The sequence below is a fragment of the Danio aesculapii genome, chromosome 20 (genome assembly GCF_903798145.1).
Source record: "Danio aesculapii chromosome 20, fDanAes4.1, whole genome shotgun sequence".
Taxonomy (NCBI): Eukaryota; Metazoa; Chordata; class Actinopteri; order Cypriniformes; family Danionidae; genus Danio; species Danio aesculapii.
In genome coordinates this window covers 20,764,471-20,789,895 of record NC_079454.1, presented here as the reverse complement: position 1 = coordinate 20,789,895, position 25,425 = coordinate 20,764,471, and the positions used below count along the sequence as shown (strand labels likewise).

At 36.3% G+C, this 25,425-nt stretch overlaps 1 protein-coding gene across 1 annotated transcript; it reads right to left on the bottom strand.

Annotated features, from left to right (window-relative positions):
• Positions 1–844: 844 nt before the first annotated feature.
• On the bottom strand, positions 845–12,362 carry si:ch211-142k18.1 (uncharacterized). The gene is made up of 3 exons (XM_056445520.1): positions 12,167–12,362; positions 5,357–5,997; positions 845–2,576 (listed from the first exon to the last, which is right to left on the bottom strand). Exons 2-3 carry the CDS (start codon positions 5,866–5,868, stop codon positions 2,438–2,440), a joined length of 651 nt encoding a protein of 216 aa, XP_056301495.1. The 5' UTR covers positions 5,869–5,997; positions 12,167–12,362; the 3' UTR covers positions 845–2,437.
• Positions 12,363–25,425: the final 13,063 nt, after the last annotated feature.

Below are 25,425 nucleotides of genomic sequence, written 5' to 3'. Positions count from 1 at the left end.
CAACCATGTTTGTTGGTTTTATTTGTAATAAATTTTGCGTGGTTATCTTTCATTTGTGACGTTATTCATAAGAGTTTTGTTGTGTGTATTTGTTTGACCACACAGTATTATCAGCGATGTAGCAACTGTTGTGGGGGGGATACCCTTACTTTTAGAGACAGACCATTTAGAAACTGGTGATTAGGAGGGTAAACCTTTGTATTTCATATAGCTGTCCCCCTACTTTTAAAATGTTCGCTACGCCTCTGTTATTATCACTTTAGATACTGTAAAAAGCGATTAATAACTTCACTTTAAAAAGTAAGTAAACCCATTCCCTTAAAAGCAATGTTGACTTTACGTAATTAACTTAACTTAGTTTTTTAATTATGCACTTTGTAGAATTTACAGAAATATAAGTAACCCTCACCTTACTCTTCCACTTTTCCTCTCCCCCCCCCCCTCTCTCTCTCTCTCTCTCTCTCTCTCTCTAATGTATATGAGTTGCTGCTTGCGATTTTCAAAGCCTCATACAGTCTTTTCACCATCTGCTCCCGAGCGCCGAGACAGCCAGACCATTGCTGCGGGGTTGTCTGTGTTTGGAAAGAGAATATTTTTTTTAAGATGTCACCTTACTGCCAAGACCATTTTTTTCAGTTTTCTTGTAGACAAAGCCATTATGTTTTCATTATGGCTCACAAATGAACATCAGACATGGGAGAAAAATATAGTTTGAGTCTATTCTCTAGGCTGTTTGCAGGAAAACAGTGTTAGAAGAGAAGAGGAGATGACGTTAATACTGTAAATTCCGGTCAAAAGTATGAGAAAATTGAAAAAACTCATTTTATGTGTTGGAATGAAGTCCTTTCAGCTCAACAGGGCTTTATTTGTTCAACAAAAAATACAATAAAATGGTATCATTGTGAAATTATGTTTTTCTGCTTCATATGACATGAAAACAGTCTACGTTTCTGGCTTCTTTGATAGCATTTATTTGAATAAAACATAAACTACTTAAATATATTTTTTAACATTACACTGTAAAACCCAACACTCAACTTTATCAAACGAAATGAGTGTAGTTAACTCAAAATTGACTGAAAGTTAATTCTACTCATTAAAAAAAGAGTTTTGAACATAGTGTTGAAGTATGTGTTAATTAAATACCTCATTACTTCAACTTAAATGGAGTAAGTTCACAGTACTCTTATAGATTCGTTTTTGAACTAAATGATTTGTAGCAATCGATTTCTTCAAACGGTTTGAGTTGCCTTAACTTACTGGGTTTTACAGTACTTAGTTGGTTTAAATTCTATTCATTTATTGGGTTTTACTGTGCTTAAATTGCTTCATTTACTCAAATGGATTCAGTTCACATTACTCATTAGGATTAGTTTTTGAACTTAAATGGTTTGTTGCAATTGATTTCCTCAAGGGCGACGCAGTGGCGCAGTAGCTACTGTTGCCTCACAGCAGGAAGGTTGCTGGTTCGAGCCTCGGCTGGGTGAGTTGGCGTTTCTGTGTGGAGTTTGCATGTTCTCCCTGCGTTCGCGTGGGTTACCTCTGGGTGCTCCGGTTTCCCCCACAGTCCAAAGACATGTGGTATAGGTGAATTGGGTAGGCTAAATTGTCCGTAGTGTATGTGTGTGAATGAGTGTGTATGGAGTGTGTATGGATGTACGGCTGGAAGGGCATGCGCTGTATAAAACATGTGCTGGATAAGTTGGCAGTTCATTCTGCTGTGGCGACCCCAGATTAATAAAGGGACTAAGCTGAAAAGAAAATGAATGAATGAATGGTTTCCTCAAACGATTTGAGTTACCTTAACTTTTTGGGTTTGACAGAGTACCTTCTTTGAATACTACGTTCTACAAATATATTAGGCACCACAACATTTTTTACTGTTGATAATAATCAAAAATATTTATTAAGTAAAAAAGCATGACATTTTAATTATTTTTTAAAGATCACGTAAATGACATTACTTTTTTTTTTTTAATTGAGACAATATTTCACAAAATTACTGCTTATATTTATTTTATTATTTATTTATTTTTTAATAACTACTATTAGAGAGCAAAAGAGACTTTTAAATGTATTTAACTTTTTTTAATCCTCTGGCTTTTGACCTCTAGTTAACACCCAGCAGGCACATGACGTCCAATGTCCAATGATTTTAGGTTGGACGTTGCGCATTATTGTTGGCCTGACGTTGGGTTCTGACGTCAACCCAATTATCATTTCCAAACAATATGCAACATCCCCACGACGTGGGGGTGTAACTTCAATCTGAGGTCATGTTTACGTCTTGTGCCTGCTGGACATAATTTAGAAACATTCATGCAGGGGATTCTTTAAGGTGACAGCATTGCTATTAAAACATTATGCATAAATATGGTTGTGACATGCCATATAACACTTTTATTGTATTTTTCCAGGTCGGATGGCTTCATTTAGCTCAGCGTGGCTGTCTGGTGTTCTTCCTCAGCTGTTCCATCATCTCCACATGCAGGGCTCGTGATGTGCTCTCCAGTCGAGTGGCAATGTCCGACGCGGCACGCAACAGTTCTTCAAAGGCAAGAGACTCTTCTTTTATTCTTAAAAACATAAAGAAGAAAAAACAATATATCAGAAAATATCCAGGACAGAGAGAGAGAGAGAGAGAGAGAGAGAGAGAGGGAGAGAGAGAGAGAGAGAGAGAGAGAGAGAGCATGCAGGAGAGCAAGAAACAGAAGGGAAAGAAGGAAATGAACAGGGGCCTCTTAGTATTTTTTAAACCAGGGGCCTCACAGGGGCTGAAATTTACATTCCTTCCTGCTGTCCAGGCTGGTGATGGAAAACTAAAAACCAGAATATACGCAGCATCACTGTGGCTTGTTTGAGGCCCTCCATTTTTATTTTTTGTTATTCACTGCCTTTTAACTTGAAAATGTTATTTTATGTATGCAGCCATGACACTTAAGCTGCAATAATAAGGTATTTACTGGGAAGAAAATGTATATAAATAATAAATAAATGTATATAAAATGTATGAATTAAATACAAAATAAAATACAGTATGTTTATATTACAAAAATTTATTAATAAATGAATACAATTTTAGATATCGTACTTTAGATTTAAAACATTTTAGATATATAAATCATTGATTTTCCTTCAGCTTAGTCTGTTTATTTATCAGGGTCACCACAGCTGAATGAACCTCCAACTTATTCAGCATATATTTTACACAGCAGATGCCCTTCCAGCTGCAACCCAGTATTGGGAAACACCCATATACACTAATTCACACACATACACTACGGCTACTTTAGCTTATTCAGTTCACCTATACTGCATGTCTTTGGACCGTGGGAGGAAACCCATGCCAAAATGGGGAGAACATGCTAACTCCACACAGAAATGCCAACTGGCCCAGCTGGAACTCGAACAGACGTCCTTCTTGTGGTGAGGCAACAGTGCTAACCGCTGAGCAACTGCGTCGCCGAATTTTAGAAATATAAATCATTATTGAATTAAAATGTTCTAAAAATGAATAGTATTGTCTAACTGAACATAAACTATGACAGCGGTTCTTAAAGTTTTTTCATCAAGTACCACCTGAGAAGAAAATTGTCTCTCCAAGTACCACCATAATGACCAGTATTGAAATCCAGTAGCGTAGTAGGCCAAATGAAGCAGTTACAGCTCTGCACAGTTTAAAAACAAGGCTGATTAATTCCTATTATTAAGAATATTTATTATTGTCAGACACTTTAAACAGTATAAATAGTTGGAACATTAACAGTGTACTGTGCGCAAAGTTAAAAACAAACAAACAAACAAACAAACAAACAAAATAAAATGTCAACGTTTAAATAAAAATGTGCTTTTTAAAGCTACTTAAAAATGGTAGGCTACTGTTCTTAAAAAGTACCAAAAATAAACCTCCTGTACTTAATTGTAAAACATTAACATATAGTAGCCTATTCGTCAAAACCTGGATATGTTGCTTGGACCTCATAAATATAGTCTATATGTCATCATATTCATTTATAAATCATTTTTAATAAATTTTGCAATATATGTTGCATGTACCACAGTTTAAGAACCACTAAACTATGAGTCATAAGCATTATATGCAATATTTATTTGGAAAAATTAAAATAAAAATTAAATTAAATTTAAAAATCTTAATATAATGTAATATTTTAATATATTTTTTACATTTTAAAAATATTTGGGATACATAGTATTTTAAAACAAAATATAGAGTTTTTCATGTCAATCATTATGATATCAGTGTATCTATAATGCAGCGGTTACTAACAGGGGGGTCCTGGCCCTGGCAAGCTCTGTGGAGGGTCGTGTCATATTTTAAAAGTTTTTTAGCTGTGGAGAATTAGGAGAACGATCATGTTGCCCTAGTTCATTTCATTCCCTGGCTGACCAAAAAAAGGAAATATTTGTAATTCGTTCTCCACAAAAAAGACAGAATCTCACTGATTCGCATTCAGCAGCTAATACTAATGACCAAAGCATACTGGACCCAGGTGAGGAAGCTCTTAACATTTTGTGTCGCAGCGCTAGCAATACTGGAAACACGAAACGCAGGAAATACCAAGATAGTTACCTGAACTATTATTCAATTTTTTCTAAGCAAAGAGTCCCAGACCCAGCCACAGTGTATTTATCTCCACCAAAGTTCTTGCTAATGATTGCATGAGGCCATACAAATTTATAAGACAACTGCAGACGACTCATCCCAAATACCACTACAAGCCCAGAGCATTTTTTGCAAAAGAATTGACACCCAAAATAAGATGAGGAGCATCACAGTGACTGACAAGAAACTTTTTTTTTTTAATTAAAAAATTAGCAACTAATTGGCAACTAACATACAGGGCCTATTTGTAGGGTCTATTTAAAGGTCAAAGGCTTACATTTTTCAGTTACAAATGGCCCACTTATGTTTTCCTTTTATATTTTACATTAGGCTATTATTTGTGCATAAACCTAACAAGATATAGTAATAAACATACTGTTTGTTTGAAAACTACATTTTTTGTCATCCTTACTGCAAACTTTTATGAGCGATAATATCATTAAATGTTACCTTTCAAGGCCCTTACAATATTTTTGGGGAAAAGGGGGTCTCAGGTAAAAAAAAAAGTTGGGAACCACTGACAATGTACAGTAAGGGACATTTTTCAGTACATTAAAAATGTCTAAACCATAATTTATCTTGACAAACCTTAAATAATAGGCATACTATATGTCAAATATCATTTTCAATGTGTGTGACAGTTGAATAGTTAAATAACAGTTAAATAACCTTTGACCTTCGCCTTGAATATTAGAGCAACTGACTGTCCTATTAAGATTAAACTCCCCTCACTTCTGAATTCCAGCCAAAGTGGCCTGAGCGTCTCCTTCCAACTGATTCTCCATCTCCTCTGCTGCTTTCGTCACCACACTCCCACAGCTCCCATGATCCTCCCTTATCCCGACAATGTTCTCTTGGATCACCTCCTCATATCGCTGATCCCCCATTTCTGCTCCTACAAACTGGACCAGATTCTCCATCACTGCCTGGTTCCCATGCTGGAGGGCCTTCAGATATGAAACATCTTCTCTAAAAGCTCGTAACCGCCGTGACATGACTTGGCTGGTGTGGAAATTGACATTACAGTCGCCGCTTTCCGTCTCTGGAAGAGTCTGAAAAAGCGGCCTGTTCTTGTCTGGCTCGTCACCGACCGTATGGAGGATTGAGGCTGAGGAGCTGCCATTGACCAAAGGCCCAGAAACGTCACCGGATCCCACTTCTCCATCATCACCGCTCTGACTGTAAACTGGCATCGCTAGCAGTGTGAAAAGCCATGAGAAATGTGTCCAGCACAGCTTCATCATGACCAGAATTTAGCGAGTGATGGAACAGAAGAACCCAAGTGATGGTAAATATAAGGTCCCTCTTTAGCCGTGCAAAACTGGACAGAGATTTTCCACACAATCACCACTGTTGCAAAACTCTGAACTCATCTGTGGACAAAATAAACAAAAGCTCAGATCTTGTTCTTTGAGAACATGCCCAAATTCAGACTGTTAAACGTTTTAGGAATGTTGTTTAGTTTCAGAAATGCATTATTAGAGATTGACCAATCACAACACTGAGCCATGTGACCAGTCAGGACAGAGTATGCACTTGGATGTGCGTGACACTGACATATGAACTTTCTAACAAAAAAAGTGTATCACAACTGTATATTTACTAGGGATGCACCGTACAGCCCAGCAGTTTTCAGTGCACTGGTTTCACTCTCCCTCCAATCATGACCGTGCAAGGTTGAACTGGTACTTAACTGATGCATATAGCGCTGTGCTCGGAATCCCATTCATTTCAATGGGATGTCTCGTGCAACGGTAGTTTGATCAAGGTGTAAGAACAGTGTAGTGCACTGTTGACGAGCTTACATGCATGGTGCGATCAAAGTTTAAAATAGCTTAATATTCCACTCATGTACACTTATACAGTTATGCATGAATCGCAAATGCTCACCTGAAAAGTAAAGTTTGGTCAAATAATAATACAAAAACAACACAGTCCATTTCTATACTTGTCCCTGCTTGCAATAACTTCTCTGTGCTGTTATGGCAAAACTGGTTATTAATCTGTGCCAGTAAATCCACTGAACACTGAATTGTTTTGGTAATCTTCAATCAAAGGCTGATCATTTGCTTCCATGTTATGAATGGCGGTCCTTCTGTTGACATCTATATATATATATATATATATATATATAGAGAGAGAGAGAGAGAGAGAGAGAGAGAGAGAGAGAGAGAGAGAGAGAGAGAGAGAGATGTCAACAGAAGGACCGCCATTCATATATATACAGTATATATATATAAATATGTCATTAGTTTGCTACTAGGAAATGATGCGCAAAAGATACTAGATATGCCATTTCAGTTTAAAGTACATTAAAATGCTGAAAAAAGTCTCAGTAACATCCGGTTTGTGCAGGCTAATAAAACGTACAAAATTACATCAGATTATTTCATGAAATAAAATATAAATATTATAAAATATTTTAAGTTGTTTTTGTCCAAATTGTTGTCTGAATTGTTTTTGGTTAAGTGCATACAGAATTTTTTGACTTCGACCAAGAATATTATTTTCGGTGCATCCCCTAATATTTACTCTCTGTTTGCAAGACCACATCTTTGACTTAAATGTATCTAAGTTCACACTTAGAAATGCTTGGCTTTAATAGCAGGTTTGGCATGCTGTCCCAGGCGAGAACCCTGAGCTCGGAGATAATTGAGCTTAAGGCTCCCACCTGGTCAATAAGCATATGAAGTGGGTCCGAGATCAGGTAGGTCTTGAGAGCGGAAAAGGGAGGTAAAGGAGGAGATGGGGTGGAAGGGGGAATTCTACCAAAACAAAGATAAGACAGTAGGGTAAAATCTGTGTATTTATTGTAAGCTTGGATCAATCTGATTGGATTATTACTGATTACGGATGAGAAATTAGTTCATAAAACGTCACTTAAAATATCATGAGAGAGGAACTTTAAAAAAAATCTCACTTTTATGTTTAGTTATATTTTTTAAAGGCATTTGAATTGCATCTAAAGAGTCCAAATGCTTTTTTGGGGTGGGTGGGGGGGGGGGGGGGTGTTATATTAAACTAGTAAAGAAATACTCCCATAATTTCCTGTAGCACTTGTTAAAACATGAGGATAATAAGAGGTCAGGGGATGAAAGCAGTTACTGCATTTGCTAAACTAGACTGTCTGCCAGCTGTTATGTGAAAGCTAAATGAAGCAGCACACTTTTACAGGGTTTTCTGGAGCACGTGGAGGGGGTCGTCCTGCACATTCATTTATGTGAGGGCCCTGAGGTGGAGCACATGACCCCTCTGAGGAAGTGAAGCTGTTTGTTTAGTCTTAGGCTCTCCACCTCTCTCTCACGCTCTCCTTTTTTTGCCTTTTTAAATCAGTACTGTTGATTAATGTTGTATGGCAATGAGTTTTGTTTTTTACATGGTATATATTAAAAAGCTTTCCATTTGATGTATAACTCTTAAAGTGCCCATATTGTGCAATTGTATTTCATTTTGGAGGTCTCCTACATAAGGGGTAGACTCATTCAAGGCCAAAAACAAACTGTAATTTTCTCATAAAATACATTTAGGCATTGACTCCTTTATTTCATTGCCTGAAATGATTAGTTCAAGTATTCAGTCTTCCTAAACCCCGCCTTCAGAGAATCTACTCTGATTGGTCAGATGGCCCAGTGTTTGAGATTGTGATTGGTCTAATACGTAGTATTAGTTCTCATCAGAATCCAAATGTAAACTCCATGTCAAAATTTCAGCTTAAGTCAGTTTTATAGCCTCAATTCCAATTGGCAGTGATAGTAGGAAAAATTACATTAGCTGATCAACCTAAAAATCTGCGCAAGCTTAACTTGAGCTGGATGTTTTGCTGTAAGCATCAAGGTAAACAGTTTACGGACAACTAGTAAAGTGTGTTAATAAAGGCTGTGATATATTTCAAGTAAAGTTCTTTTTCATTCTTTATTTTATGGCAAAAGGAAATTCAAAGAGGATGATTGACAGCACACTGATGTTGAACTCTCTAAACAGCCACCAATTGGGTAAACACAATAGACCAATGGTAGCATGAGGGTTCTTTCACACATAGACTTTTGTTTCGTAACCTGTCACGTTTCCTCAGTTAGTTTGTTTAAAATATTTGAATCCAGCAATAGCACTCGAATCCACGCCAAAACAATTGGCCCAAGATTACCTGAATGAGGTGGTCTCGGCTCGATTGAAACGAACTGTGGAGCAGATCGATTGTAGTGAGAAAGCAAAACCATCCAACGAACTAAAGAATCAGGCTATATCACAGTGTTTTTTGGTTATGTAATAGGCATATGTGAAGAGAGAATTATGAGTAGTGCGGGATGTCATCATTTCTACCGGTAAATGTGCATTTCATGTCAAATGCGAAAGTGAAAGCATGCTGATTTATAACCGAGAGCTGTTTATCCGTTAGGAAAATTGACCGAACTGCAGTCTTGGTTTATCTGTTATTTCTCTCTATAATGTAAAGCCTATAATGCATAATTCTAGCCAACGGCTATGTATGAGAAAGTCTTACCTCTGATACCTCCTATATTTAGTGATGATGTCTGTGGGTGTCACCATTCAAAGTGCAGCTTTTCGCTTGTAAAGTCTTATTGCTCATTGCCAAAAATTAAAGTAAGGACGCATGACAGCTGAGAGGGACTCTACAAAATAAACCCTGAAACCACATTGGTCAGTGTTTCATTGGTCATAAACCCTGAAACACTGACCAATGTGAGAAGAGTTCACTCGCATGTGACTTGTTTTAGCTATTTTGGTCCATTTAGAAACTTTGCCGTATAAAAGCGAACTGCACCAAGAACAAATAGCAACATTCTAACAATTTGAATCCCTGTTTTGGAACAAAAGAATCGATCCAAAGGTGTGAAAGCATCCTGAAAGTGTTTAGGAGTTTGTTTTGATGAGCTGTTTCAAAATGCTCTAACTCAACAAGAACTTGATTGTGAACAGATTTTGCTTAGAATTATGCCATGTCAGATCATTCTGCAAATACTGGCATCTCATTTCAGGGAGTTCATAGTTGGTTATTTCTTTTTGAGAGACAACAATTTATTGGTCTTCAAAAATCTGCAGAACTTTAACATTCACAGTTAACACACTACACGAAAGGTATAGTGCAAAAAATAAAACATAAAGGGGACTAATTAACTAAAAAAAAACAAAGTTGAGGATTATTTTTAGCAGTATTTTAGAGAAGAAAAAGTGTGATAATTTTGTATTTTTGTTTTACAACTTCTACTCATTCAGTCGTGATAGATAATGGTAAACAAACTTGGCTTTCTGTCCTTGAAGGAGGCTCGACTTGAGCTTAAAATTATAACCTGAGAGGATATTTTGAAAATGAAAAAGGAAATAGGGAGGTGGATATTTTGCTAAAAACTGTCACTTGGACAATGCAATGGGCGCTACCTATATTTGCATGTGATAATGATTGACATCTGAATAAAAATAAAAAGCTAAAAAATGTATAATATCTGAAAGACAAGTCTTACATATTCAGTTAATTTTGTCATTGGCTCTGCAAGTAATTTTTTGCTAAAAAACAGCAGTGCTGTTATAATATCATGGAGAGGACTCATCGCCTCATCTCTCAAGTCTCCAGATGTGACTGAACTGACAATTCACGCAGTTTTCTTCAGTGCCCTGTCAATTCCCGGCCGTCCCAACACTCTCAACATCTGGAAATGTGTGAAATGCGATATCTGTCTTTGAGGGAAGACGGCTGCTCTTTTTCCATGGGGTTAGCACATTTAGGTTCTTCCACACTTTGCCTCAAGAAATATAAATAAATAAGTACAATTATAAATATACAGTTGAAGTCAGAATTATTAGCCCCCTTTTGAATTTGTTTTCTTTTTTAAATATATTTCCCAAATGATGTTTAACAGAGCAAGGGAATTTTCACAGTATGTCTGATAAAATTTTTTCTTCTAGAGAAAGTCTTTTTATTTGTTTTATTTTGGCTAGAATAAAAGCAGTTTTTAAATTTTTTAATAGACATGTTAAGGTCAAAATTATTAGCCCCTTTAAGATATATATTTTTTCAATAGTCTACAGAACAAGCCATCGATATACAATAACTTGCCTAATTACACTAAGCTGCCTAGTTAACCTATTTAACCTAGTTAAGCCTTTAAATATCACTTTAAGCTGTATAATGTAGAAGTGTCTTGAAAAATATCTAGTCAAATATAATTTACTGTCATCATGCCAAAGATAAAAGAAATCAGCTATTAGAAATGAGTTACTAAAACTATTATAATTAAAAATGTGTTGTATATATATATATATATATATATATATATATTTATTTATTTATTGTGCATTAAAATAGAATATTAAATCTTCAGTCACCTTCATTTAACGGTGGGGATGCATTCATAAAAATAAAAATTTTATTATTCCTGTATCAATGTTTATCAAGCTTTTTTTACTAAGAACAATTTAAACAAGTATAATCAGGAGCATCTTTGCCTCTTCACAGCAGTAATTAGTTGTTCATGCTCGCTGATTGACATTTGTGCTCCATAGAGGAATGATAATATCTGTAACTCAGCAGACCGACACAGCCTGTAATGAACTTCTGCTCTGCAGTGCATGCAGTGATGAAAGCAGGGATTTATTTCTCATTTAGTCCTGAAACATTTCGAGAAAATAAATGAATCTTTTTCATCACTGTGAATTAAATGCTGAAGCACATTTAGCATTTTTTAAGTCTGAATGAGAAACATTGCAACTTTTGCAAAGACGCATATCATTCTTAAACCAGCAGATTTACTGATCAACACTGTGAATGAACAATGGTTTTGATTACATTTTCGTCTGCACATGATCATCTGCACTGCCAGTCCAGATCTTTTAATGTTTTACAACAGAGAAAACAATTAAACTTATTAGACATCTAAACGATAGAGTTGGAAGCCCGTTCAAACAGTACATTTGACCTTTACAATTGCTTCAGGCATCTTTTTAGTAGTATTCTGTCATTCCTAAAAATAAATGCCAAAACCAGTTTAAAGTCGAGGAAGTGTAGTACCATTATAATGAAAAAGCCTGATGCCCAAATAAAAAGTCAAGATTAATGGCAAGTGTCTGGAACTCATCGCGCTCAACCAAAACTCATGCAACATTTGGAAGTTTAATGCAAAAAATGCCACCGTTTTTGTTGAATTAAAAGTATACACTTGCTTTCCTAGATTTAGGTTTATTTCTGACTTATGTAATTGAGAAATTGAGATATTATAAAAAAAATAGCAGTGGCAAAGAGAATACGTTTTAGTGCATCTTGCATCTCCCCCTGAAAAGAGCAATTGCCAAGACTAAAAGAATGTCATAAAGATATATTTCCAGAAATCACTGAAGCATTGAGTCATGCCCTCAAATCAGAGATCAGTTTAATATTTAGACCATGAAAGCATGCAAAATGGATAAACTAGCTTCATCAGTGCTTATGTCTGGTTTTATAAAGGAAAAAGTATGAATACAATAAAACACACAAAGCCCCCCCCCCCCCCCCCCCCCCCCCCAAAAAAAAAAAAAAATTGCAGAACTCACCAGAATCTTCTGGCATGTCACAAGGTAGAGCCATGTATCTGGTCAAAACGTTCACAGCTCTGTTCTCTGCTTTGCCATTCAGAGGCAGAGAAGTGGAGCACACATAATCAGCCTGCCCTAAACTTCTTTTCGCTTCTTGCAGCAAAGTTTGGGAACCTAAAAGTCTGTGCCCCTATTTGGAGACTACTGGAAGGGGAGGGAGTGTTTAAAAAAAAAGTGGAGAAACCCAATGATTTCTTTCTTTTGTGGTCAGGAGGGAGAGAGAGAGAGAGAGAGAGAGAGAGAGAGAGAGAGAGAGAGAGAAAGAGAGAGAGAGCAGAATATTTAGGGGGAGTGTGGGGTAATTTACTTCACATCTGTGCCCTGATGTCTGATAAAGTACCATAGTTTTGCAGAAAAGGGGAAAATACTTTTCATGACCATACCTAATTCATACTCATTCATTTAAATTAATAGCAAACACAACAAAATATAAGTGAAAGGAATGAAAGCTGCTTAAAACAATACAATTTAATTCATAAAATAGTCAAGGCATAAATGATTCTGGTGAAGCACGATTCCTCAAAAGAGATGAAATATACTATGTTATACTATGAGATGAAATATACTATGTTGTGATGAACATTTTCCTATGTTTGCTTTTGAAGAAAAAAACTATTGGTTGGGTTTAGGGAAGGGTTTTGGTCAAGCTGAACTGCTGCTCTAGGCAAAGGGGGGGGGGGGGGGGGGGGGGGGGTGACAGTCACTGGGATCACACAAAGTGTGTGTCTGTGGGGGGGTGACGGTGTGTCCCCATTATCATGCAGGCCCCTCCCCCGTCACTGGTTTTGGTAAGTGTTTTGCTGGTTTAGATAATCTTACAACAACCCCCGCTTTCTCGTGGACGTGAACAAGAAGGATATTAATCTAAAACATAAACAAATTGTACCTACACTGTGGAAAAAAATCTGTAAATTTGCGGTTTTCTCTATTTTGTGATTCACATTTTTATTTAGTATTTTTCCCATAGACTGTAAAATATATGGACGTAGTACCCGTGACGTCACCCATAGGTTTCTAAAGAGCGCAAAAGAAGCTACAATTAGGCGTGGCCAACCGTTGCCATTTTGTTCGCATGTCATCGCACCCACGGCGGGATACCAAACAAGGGCAAAGAGGCGGAGAGTAAGCGGAGCTACAGACACCTGCTGGCACTTTGCTTAGACCTGGCAGACAGACTTTACTTTGGGAGAAACGCTTGATACTTTATTACCTGCGACTCGTTTGTGTTCGGACCACATGTGCTTGGCTGTACACTATATCAATAAAGTGTTTAGACTTTTAAAAACACTGTAGTAATACATTGAGCCACTAAACAATGCTCTTATGACGTTTTTCTACAGGAGGAAAACGCATATTACTTCCAAACACTTAAAATGTAGTGTGTGTTAGTAAATGCAAGACTATTGATGAACTCCAGCATAACAATGTATGACAACGCTTCAGATGACTGTTCTAGAGCCTACAGCTAATCAATCTGTCAGATTCTGGAGTGCTTTACGAGTCTAAAGAAAAATATTAATGATAAATGATCTTAAATAAAACAAATACATTTATAGAGATGATATACAAGTATATAACTTTACTCACATGGGAAACGGAGACCACGTGAATGGTTTGTGAGCACAATTAAATGCACACGGCATCCCATATCATCTGATAATTGTAAGAAATAAGTCCAAAAGGCAACTGACTGTGTAAAGCCACATAAAACAACACAAAAATACGATGAATATGCCGAGATCAGTGGCTAATCTGGCGGATTCAGCGGAGGTGAAGTGACGGCGACCAGCGAGACCTAGCTGTCACTCAAGTGGCCACGCCCTTAATTATGCAAACTTAATATAACCTAATATAAAGGAAATGGATGAGTTATAAAAAAAATTCACCCCCCTCACAGTTGTCATGGAGGGTAATAATAGCTATATGAACCAAAATCGTTCTTTGTACCAGGCTGTAAACACATTTTTTTCTGCTGTAAAGTTGGCCATTCTAACAGTGGGCTCAATTGCAATTTGCTCTATTATGGAGCCAGGACTAGCGGAATTTTGATGAATTGCTGTTTCAGTTACTTCCGTATTGGCTTCCCGAGGGAGAGCGGGAGGTTGCCGCTTGATTTTTCCGTTTATTTAAGCTTTAGAATTGCATTATGGTCCTTTGATCTTTCTTCCAAAAACTTTTAACCTTGAAAAGTTTTAAAAAGTTACTAAGGCCCTTCTCCCCCGATCACTAAGTGTAGATGGCCGGTCAGGTCTATGAAGATTCCTGGTGGTTCCAAACATCTTCCACTTACGGATGATGAAGGCCACTGTGCTGATTGGAACTTTCATTGCAGCAGATATTTTTCTGTAACCTTCCCCAGCCTCGAGACAACCCTGTCTCGGAGGTCTACACATAATTCCTTTGTCTTCATGCTTGGTTTGTGCTTTGACATGCACTGTCAACCCTGGGACCTTATATAGACAGGTGTATGCCTTTATAAATCATATCCAATCAACTGAATTTACCACAGGTGAACTCCAATTAAGCTGCTAAATCATCTCAAGAATGATCAGTGGAAACAGAATGTACCTGAGCTCAATTTAGAGCTTCACAGCAAAAAAAAGTGATTTTTCAGGGTTTTATTTAATAAACTTACAACACTTTCGAAAAATATTTTTCACATGGTCATTATGGGGTATTGAGTGTAGAATTTTAAGGAAATAAATGAATTTAATTCATTTTGCAATAAGGCTGTAACATAAAAAAATGTGTAGAAAGTGAAGCGCTACGAATACTGTCCGGATGCACTGTAATGCTTCTTACACATTATACAGCATTTTCAAGGTGAAATGACCACCGTTTTCCATTTATAGCACAATTTTATGTATATATGATATATATATATATATATATATATATATATATATATATATATATATATATATATATATATATATATATATATATATATGATATTATGATATATATATTATGATAATAATGGTATTGTGCTCAAAAACGTGCAGGTTCAAAGCATTTTCAAAACCTTGTTTTTAGGATCAGCCATAGCCATTGCACCTAGGTTAGCCCTTTTTTTCAGATTTAATATAAGTGTTTTGCGTGTCCAGAATGTGTCTGTAAGTTTCATCTCAAAACACCCATCAGATTTTTCATTATACCTTTTGCAAGATTCTATTTTATACATTTTTGCACCAGGAGGCTGTTTTGTTGTACTGCACCTTTAAGGTTAGTCCTTCCCGCCTACCGTTACTACGTGCCTTTCAGCATGCCTTAATTCCTCCCTCGGCTGCGTCAGACAACAGACAGACTTACTGTGCGTTCACACCAAAAGAGGTGAGAGCGTCCAAGGTCGCTCTGGCCGCCCTGGCGGCAACGATGTCTGCCTTTTGCTCCAGCGGCGAAAGTGTCAAAATTTGCTACATTGATCTCATATTTAAAGGAGCCGTTGCAGCATGTCAGTTACATTCCTGCATAAAACAAGCTTTCTAGCATGAAAATGTTGCGCACTTCTTATCAAATTCATTTAACAATGGAAGATCAAGTTGCATGTGTTGTGGCTTTGCTCCACTTAATTATCCAATGTGTCCATATGTCTGAAATATCCTGAAGCAGCAATACTGTTTTGTAGTGTCCCGTGAGATTCCCGCTTTTTTAAAGATAAACATATATAACATTAATGCACATCAGTAACTCGCCAGTAACTGATTTAATGCATGTTCCTGTAAGAAAACATTGTAAATAAATGAAAATCCGGCGATCGTAATAATCAAACCCCTGGGAACAACTGTGGTCGGAACCAAAGCTCACAGGTCTGTGTTCTCTGAACTCCTCTCAAGCGGTGGACTTCTTCATTCTGATTACTTGCCGTCGAACCGCGTCATTACCATAAAGTTGATTTGATTTCAACTGTCCTCGACGCCCACACCGGTGAAGACGCCCCGTGCTGCTCCTTGCCGCTAATCGCCGCCGGCTCTCATTGAAAATGAATGAATTCCGGCTACTTTGACGCTCTCGCCGCTTTCGGTGTGAACGTACGGTTAGAGGAAGAAGATCTCACGTAGCGTTTGTGAGAAATACTACAGTAAGAACTTTACCAATGAGTATTTGTGTCACACACAATGTCGTTACAAAGTTGCACAGCTCAGGCAGACACACACACAAAAACAGAGACAGACAGAGTGTGTTTAGCTTTGCACTCTTTTTGCACGCAAATGTGACAGGCTACAGGTTAATCTCCGCTGCTGTATGGATATCTGTTATGTTAATGTACAACCGCACTCCTACGTCCAGTTGCGGTTGGTTTGAAAACCGCTCCAATTGGTCCACTGTTTTTATGTTGTTAAATTGAAGAAAAAAAAAAAGGACCGGATGTGTTTATATCACTCCAATATGATGGTCTATACACTATATCTACACATACTGTATGTCTGTCCAAACAGCTTGAAAAGTAGATTTTTCACCATAGGTGCCCTTTAGTGGTCAAAACACAAAAAGATTTACATTTTTAGCTGAAAATGGTGTTTCGCATAAATTCAACCTGTAATTTAAAATCTGCTATATGTACATAATCCAATTTAATAAAACATTGCACTGTTTCATGATCAAAAGATACAAACTTTACCGTTAAAGGAGTAGTTCACCCAAAAATGAAAAAATTCTCTTGCGCAATTATTAACTCTTGTGTGGTTTCAAACCTTTATGAGTTTTTTCATATGAAGACAAAACAAGATATTTTAAAGTAAGCTAAAAACCTGTAACCTGTAGACTTCCATAGTAGAAAAAACAAATATTACGAAAGCCACAGGTTTCCAGCTTTCTTCAAAATATCTTCTTTTGTGTTTAACAGAAAAAAAAAGTCAAACAGGTTTGGAAAAAGTAAAGGGTGAATAAATGATTACAGAATTGTCATTTTTGGGTGAATGATCCCTTCAAGCAAAATTCCCCATTTTATATAAAACATTGTTTATCTTTGAGAATTACATGTCCCTAACATATCAGTGTAGGTCAGAATCTTCTCATTACCCCTCATTACAAAAAAATCATCAATAAATGAGATGTAATTGAATTAAACATGAATTTGGTTAACTGAAGCATGCATGACACTAAAAACTGCCTCTAGTATTCATTACAGGTGAAAAGTGCATCAAATTGTGTGTATAGATACGATTTTCGAGTTGTCAAAATGTTAATACTGGAACATTTTATTTTCCACAAGCCTGCTTAGCCAACTGAACGGCACAATGCATTTCCCTCAACTTCACAAGGGATAAAAGCAGTTATAAAAAAAATAGCAAGAGCTTCTAAAACCCCAAAGTTTATTGTTACCCTTCAAAAGATAAAAAAGCATAAAGCTCTCTTTCAACAAAACCTCACTGAAGGGATTTAGTGCTCATTCTGTCAGCCAATGCACACGTCAGTCTGAAGGTCAGATGTTTTACCACCCTGAAATACTTTCAAACAAACAATCCCATGTCAATCACCTTTTTTTCAGTTGTATATTTAGTCTTTTCTCCTTCACATATTGCACATTTCCAGTAAGCAGCTCTTGAAAACTCAGCGTGCAATTTCTGTAAGTTTGTATCTGACTCCTCAGCTCTCATTGCTTGGGCTGAAAACAGGACATAAAGAGCTTATTCATGAAAAACAAGAACACACACTAGAGGAAATACTTCAGAGGTTAGAAAGTGTTTTTTTTTTTTTTTTCGGATGTACTGTAATATTATTCTTACCATAGATCTCACTATCAATAGTGCTGTTCGGGCCATGACGTCAGTTCCTAATGTGGGTGTTTTTTTGGAAGAGAGGGTTTTGATTTATGGGTAAGATAATGCCTGTGGTGAACATTACTTGAAAAGACTTTCCTGTTTTTTTTGTTTTTGTTTTTTTTTTCAACTCAGTCAGCAAGATTTTTAAACAGAAGTCCTTACTTATATTCAGCAATGATTCATGAATTGACTCTTAAAAACAGAGGTCCAAAAATAGAGTTTATTGTCATTTACTTTATTAGAGTTCCTTTTATAAGCCTTTCAGTTAAAAAATAAAATAAAATTTGTTTAGAAAAATCTAAAAAACTTTATGACACTGCACCGTAAAATATCAGAAATTAGCATTTTTCCATATTTTGTAGTTCATGTTTTTATTTATGTTCTCCCATTCATTTACGCTTTTTAAATTACATATGGTACCTGATCTTTCTTCCAACGATTTTTAACCTTTAAAAGTTGGAACAATTTAAAATATTAACAATTTAATAGTAAAAAGGTCACTGGTTCGTGCCTCAGCTGGGTCAGTTGGCGTTTCTGTGTGGAGTTTGCATGTTCTCCCCGTGTTCGTGTGGGTTTTCCCCACAGTTCAAAGATGTGGTATAGGTGAATTGGGTTGGCTAAATTGTCCATAGTGTATGTGTGTGAATGAGTGTGTATGGATGTTTTCCAGTGATGGGTTGCAGCTGGAAGGGCATCCGCTGCATAAAACTGAATAAATAAATTTTCAACATCAAAAGTTGACAAAGCATCAAGGTCCCATAATGCAATTCAAAACCGAAAACAGACCAATAAACAAAAAACAGATATTTTTTACAGTGTGAAAAGGAGCTTTTGTGAAATGAAAAGGTTCTTTGGATGTGTTTCTTTATGGAACCATCAATGCCAATAAAGAACCTATATTTTTTAAGAACATGAGGGACATTTTAGGCATTCATTATTTCACAAAATGATTGGAGTAATTATGGTCATCAAATCATCAACCATATGAATAAATTATAAATTAAAATATATTCAAATAAAAAAAATTTGACATTTAAACTAAAATATTTCACAAAAGTATGTTTTTATTGTATTTTTAATCAAACAAATGCAAAATACAAAATATGAAAATTGAAACACTTTAGTTGAAGTACCAATTCCCTTAGGTATCAAACTCAATTCCTGGAGGGCCGCAGCTTTGCACAGTTTTGCTCTAACCCTACTCTGAGACAGCTGATCCAGCTAATCCAGCTACTCTGTTCCAGAGTAGTCTTGAACACCTTGATTAGTTGTATCGGGTGTGTCTGATTATTAGGGCTTGAGCAAAACTGTGCAGAGATGCGTCCTCTGAGACCTAACTACAAGCTTATTACCTGTATATTCTCAAGATATTGGCTGTTTATTAGAACTCATAAAGCATGATCGTATTCTACACCCCTAATCCTAACCAATACTCAAACAAAATTAAGCTGCAAATTAGAACTTAATTAACCTAAATATTTAATGTTTTGTTAATAGCTTACAGAGTTTTGCCTAAAAATAAAGTGACCATAAAATTTTTTTACACTGTTAAACCCAACAGTCAATGTTTTCAAATGAAATGAGTGTAGTTAACTCAGAATTTACTGAAATTTTCTTGCCTTCTCTTCTTTTTCATTCTTTTATAACCTGTTTTAACACATTTTTATCTGTTTTTTTAATCATTTTTATTATTTTTTTTATTTTCTTATACTTGTCTCTTTTATTCCTGTGTATATAAAGCACTTTAAATTGCCACTGTGTATGAAATGTGCTATATAAATAAACTTGCCTTGCCTTGCCTTTAAAGTTAATTCTACTCATTTGAAAAGAGTTTTGAACTCAGTGTTGAAGGTAATGAGTTGATTAAATACCTCATTAATTCAACTTAAATGGAGTAAGTTCACAGTACTCTTATATATTAGTTTTTAACTCAAAAGGATTGTAGCATTTTGTTTCCTCAAACGGTTTGAGTTGCCTTAACTCAGTTTGAGTTCTCTACATTTACTGGGTTTTACTGTGCTCAAATTGCTTCGTTTACTCAAATGGATTAGGTTCACAGTACTTATTAGGATTAGTTTTTGAACTTAAATGGTTTGTTGCAATTGGTTTGCTCAAATGGTTTGAGTTACCTTAGCTTTTTGGGTTTTACAGTGTAAGTTTCATGTAATATAAGAACGACAAAGATGTTGCCGTATAAGACTCATAATCTCATATCTTTGTGGAGTTATAATCCCTACACTACTTGATCAGAAAGTCTCATTTCAGATGACTTTAAAATGTAGATTCAAGCATGAAAGTTTCTTTAAGTACACTGTAAAACCCAACAGTCACTTTATCCAATGAAATAGTTAACTCAAAAACTACAGAAAGTTAATTCTACTCATTTGAAAAGAGTTTTGAACTCAGTGTTGAAGGAAATGAGTTAATTAAATACCTCATTACTTCAACTTAAATGGAGTAAGTACACAGTATAGATTAGTTTTTTAACTCAAATGGCTTGTTGCAATCAGTTTCCTCAAACGGTTTGAGTTGTCTTAACTTATTGGGTTTTACAGTACTCAGTTGGTTTGAGTTCTCTACATTTATTGGGTTTTACTGTGCTCAAATTGCTTCGTTTACTCAAATGGATTAGGTTCACAGTTCTCTTTAGGATTAGTTTTTGTACTTAAATGGTTTGTTGCAGTCGGTTTCCTCAAATGGTTTGAGTTACCTTAACTTTTTGGGTTTTGCAGTGTACTCTTGACCACAGACTTACTCTTTGTAAATTGAAAACCCCCCTGTTTTTAAAAAATGATGGTGCTACAGTTTATACTGAGAAAAAAAGGGCCATTAAAAATAATGAACTAGCTCTCTACAGTATGTCGATGCGGGATGGAAACAGGATAAAATCTTGTTCTTCTCCTCATGGTTTATATTCGTCATCACTCTGCAAAATATGTCTGGCAGTTACAGAAGGACACTGTTTATTCATTGTGTAAACTTGCCAATGTGCTTTAGATTTGGTTGAGAAATACATATGAACGCCAGTAAATAATGTTCTCAGTGCGGAGAATTAAACAAATGAAACAATATTCTATAAACTACATTCTTTCAACACAGTTAATGCAGGTCAAACGCAGGGCGTCGGTTAGATGAATGAAAACACAAGAAAAGCTTTTTGTCAACACTTAAAAACTTTGTGAACTCTAGCTTCATTTGGAAACTGTAACAAATCAGCAGTAGAACTGATTAATGAAAGATGTTAAGAGTTTCTTTCTCTTTTTGTATTCCAGTATACTGACAAAAATGCTATAATGAATCAATAACGCAGTTTAAAGTAGTCAGACTTCAGTAAGCAGCAATAAACATCTCAAAAATAAAATATAGTATTGCTAGCAGATGCTTATATGAGCTGATCTATAGTTTTCCAATCTTTTTTTTCTTTTTGAATATTACAAGTATTTAAGTATTAAACATGCAAATCTTAATTTTCTCCTACATGGGAAACAAGTCGTACATGTTTACTTGTTATGGAGGTGTTTCTAATGCTGTTACTAATAAATTCATTTTTATTTGTATTAACTAAATCATTATTATTAGGACATATTCACTGGCAGCTATCTTTCTTCAACTTTCCCATGGTTGCCCACTGAAGCTAAGCAGGGCTGTGCCCAGTCAAAACCTGGACGGGAGACCACATGGGAAAGCTAGGTTGCTGCTGGAAGTGGTGTTAGTGAGACCAGCAGGGAGCACTCAACCTGTGAACTGTGTGGGTCCTAACACCCCAGTATATTGATGGGGACTCTATATACTGCTCAGTGAGTGCCATTTTTCAAAATTAGACGTTAAACCGAAGTCCTGACTTTTTGTGGTCATTAAAAATCCCAGAATTTCCTTCGAAAAAGAGTAGGGGTTTAACCCCTGGCATCCTGGCCAAATTTACCCACTGGCCTCTGTCTATCATGGCCTCCTAACCATCCCCATATCATAATTAGCTTCATCAATCTGTCTCTTCTCCACCAATCAGCTAATGTGCAGTGTTCAATTTGGCGCAATATGGCTGCCGTTGCATCATCCTGGTCGTGGATGAGGAGATTCTCCCCAAAAATGTGTAAAGCACAAGTATCCAGAAAAGCGCTATATAAATATAAGGAATTATTATTATTATTATTAATAATTACCCTTGATAAGTATTTAGAATTTGTTCCATGAGATTGTAAAAATGAAACTAAAATCTTTCATGAAAGTGAAATCTTTACAAATGCAAACGTTCCTGAGTTAATGTTTTAATCTTTATAATCACATTGCAAGTAACAGTTAAATGAGGTGTAGATTCATTCATACATCTTCTTTTCGGCTTAGTCCCTTTATTAATCTGGGGTTGCCACAGCAGAACAAACCGCCAACTTATCTAGCACATGTTTTACGCAGCGGATGCCCTTACAGCTGCAACCCATCACTGGGAAATGTCTACACACACATACACTACGGACAATTTAGCCTACCCAATTCACCTGTACCGCATGTCTTTGGACTGTGGGGGAAACCAGAGCACCCAGAGGAAACCCACACGAATGCAGGGAGAACATGCAACCTCCACACAGAAACGCCAACTGACCCAGCCAAGGCTCGAACCAGCGACCTTCTTGCTGTGAGGCGACAGCACTACCTACTGTGCCACTGCATCGCCTGTAGATTTGTGATCAAAATGTGTTTAGATGTGTAGAATGATAAGGAGATTCTTTAAAAAAATCTCTTGATATTTTGCAGTTACAAGCCACGTATCTTTATAGAAAATCTCACGATAAATACCAATGTACCTAGTATTGTGCCAGCAGTGTTTTTATATTCATAAGAAGTATGTTAAAGGGATTTAAAATTAGAAATTTTAGAGGGCAATAGAGGGAATTAAAATTTCAAAATAAGCTCATTCTGAAAACGTAGCCGTATACGTTTCTGGACATCACGAATTATGTAGCCAGAGCTACGTATGGCTGCTTTTCATCTTTCAAACGAATGCTACGGGGCAGTACAACGACGTTCCTTTTCGCGCTAACCAGCTTACCACTTGCATGCATGTGGACGGCTTTCCTGCTATCACCAGTTTGTCCAGTTAGCTCGACACGTACGTTGGCTGACTTGAAATGCAGAGCAGAGTTGACCGTGACAATGGAGCTTGAGTCCAGTGAATAACGGTTCAAGTAAGCAGGTAAGACAAAAACAAAGTAAATAACTGTGAGTGAGAATGTGGTAAAATCTGAAAATGTGGTAAAAATCAGGCAAGGGCTTTACTTTTTCTGGATTGCTTTTAAAAACACTGTCTGTGGGGTTTAGGGAAAGGGGGTGGGTGCTGATCAATAGGCACTTTTCGAAATACTTTTGGTTGGGTTAAGGGAAGTGTGTAGGTGGGTTGGTCAGTGAGTTAGTCAACAGCAGCCTCTTGTGGATTTACGCGAGAAGAGCAGGCGTGAATGGCACTCGAGAAATTTGAGATCTCAAGAAGTGAACACAGCGGCCTCTTCACGAAAACAAAAATTGCTAAATAAACGTAGCTCCTGGGATGTGTTTTGCTCTCTCCAGAAATGTATATAGGGGCACATAGTCAGAATGAACCTGGGTTGTAAAATTTAAAACAGGATATTTTAAAGAATCTTGGAAGCAGCATTTACTATCCATATATTGGCTCCTGTACTTGAAGGCGGCTTTATTTGCCATATAGCAACAGATGATTGGCTTCTGTACTAGAAGGCAGCTTTATCTGCCATATATCGATGGATGATTGACTCCTGTACTAGTTGGCGGGGCTTTATTCACCATATTGACCGTTATACTTTTCCACATTCAAAAAGATGCGAGTGACATGTCTTAAGTATTCTATAGTCTTTGCTATTGATTTCAGTGGCTGCTTTTTTTCATATCCCAGGGTAATTGGCAGGGCATTCCACTGTGGCGACCCCTGACAAACCAGGGAGTAAGACAAAAAAAAGTGAGTGAGTATTTTGGGCCTTTTAATTTGTCATTAAATACTTATTGTTCTAAATAAAACAGATTTTTTTACAATTTAAACTGTTGTCAAAAACATTTTATCAGGTGTCAAATTTCAGTAAAACAAAACAGAAAATGTGTGATGATCATTATTTTTTATCATTATAAGTATCTAAAAAATGTGAAGGCTCAAATATATGGACATAATTAAAGCTGTATTAAACTTTTCTTCCTCATTTCTTTAAAACTTTAAGTTTATTCTAATATTAAAATGTTTTGTTTCTTGACTTTTAAAAAATTATTTATTTATTTATTTATTTATTTATTTATTTATTTATTTATTCACTGTTTTTAATATTCTATGTAGGTTTCTTGCCTTCTTTTATTCAGTAGACAATCTTTCTACCCTTAGTTATCTAAACTGAATTACAAAACTCTTCGCAGATCAGTTTTATATTGAATTTACTTGCCATCTGCCTAAGAGCGGAGTAACTGCAGAAGCAGAATACAGAAAGCAGATGTTTCCCGATTTATAGATCTGTTGCTGGATGCATTAATAATTGCCTTTATTCCTAAACTAGTACAGTATGTACACATCAGAGTAATTCTAAATCCATAACTGTATCAATTCCTGATCTGTCTGGGATAAAAGAAATAATTTTGGCAGTCATTTGGAACAGATGGATTTTGGAATTAGCTGAAAGAGAAAAAAAGACACGTATATAAAAGGATTTAATTTAGTCAGTCTCCAAATTCAATTTGAAAGCATCATATGTTTCAGATGGAAACAGTGCTCTCTGTCTGGGAAATAATAATGAATTGAGTGGCCAGTGGAGAGCTGTAATTTCGCTGGTGTATCTGACCGCTCGCAGGATCTGTGACTCATCATATCTTTTCTATCTAGAAATCATCTCATTAAACTATTTCTGATCTTTGGTTCCCACTGAATCAAACGTCCATGGCCATGCTTTCCATATTGAAACCATCACATACACTTATATGGTTCTAAACCATACCAGATTTGTACCCGCTTGTACCATTTTTCTAGAATAAAAGGGTGTTTGAACTTGGTAGGTTTAGTTTGATTGAATTTAAATAAAACTGTTATAAAACTGTTGTATGATTTCTCTGTTAGTGGGGATAAATTGAATAAGTGTGAATGCCAACATCTGATCACTGGTTGACCAAACAAACAAACTCTGGTGCAGTACTTCAATAAAAAAATATATTAAACACAAATTGAGCAGTTTGTTGAGGCAAAAGGGAACAGTCATGAAGTTTTATCTTACATTATACAACTGTCTAGTGCAACATGTTTTTTTTAAGACCAAATTATAAATAGTCAGACAGCTGAGCTCAGAATAGCACACAATGCTGTCCTGGTGCGTCCAAAAATCCTGGGTCAGCATTGTTCCATGCACACACATATGGGTGTCACATCGCCGGCTGTGAAAGTCAAAGGGCATCTCAGTCAGCATCCTCTCCTCT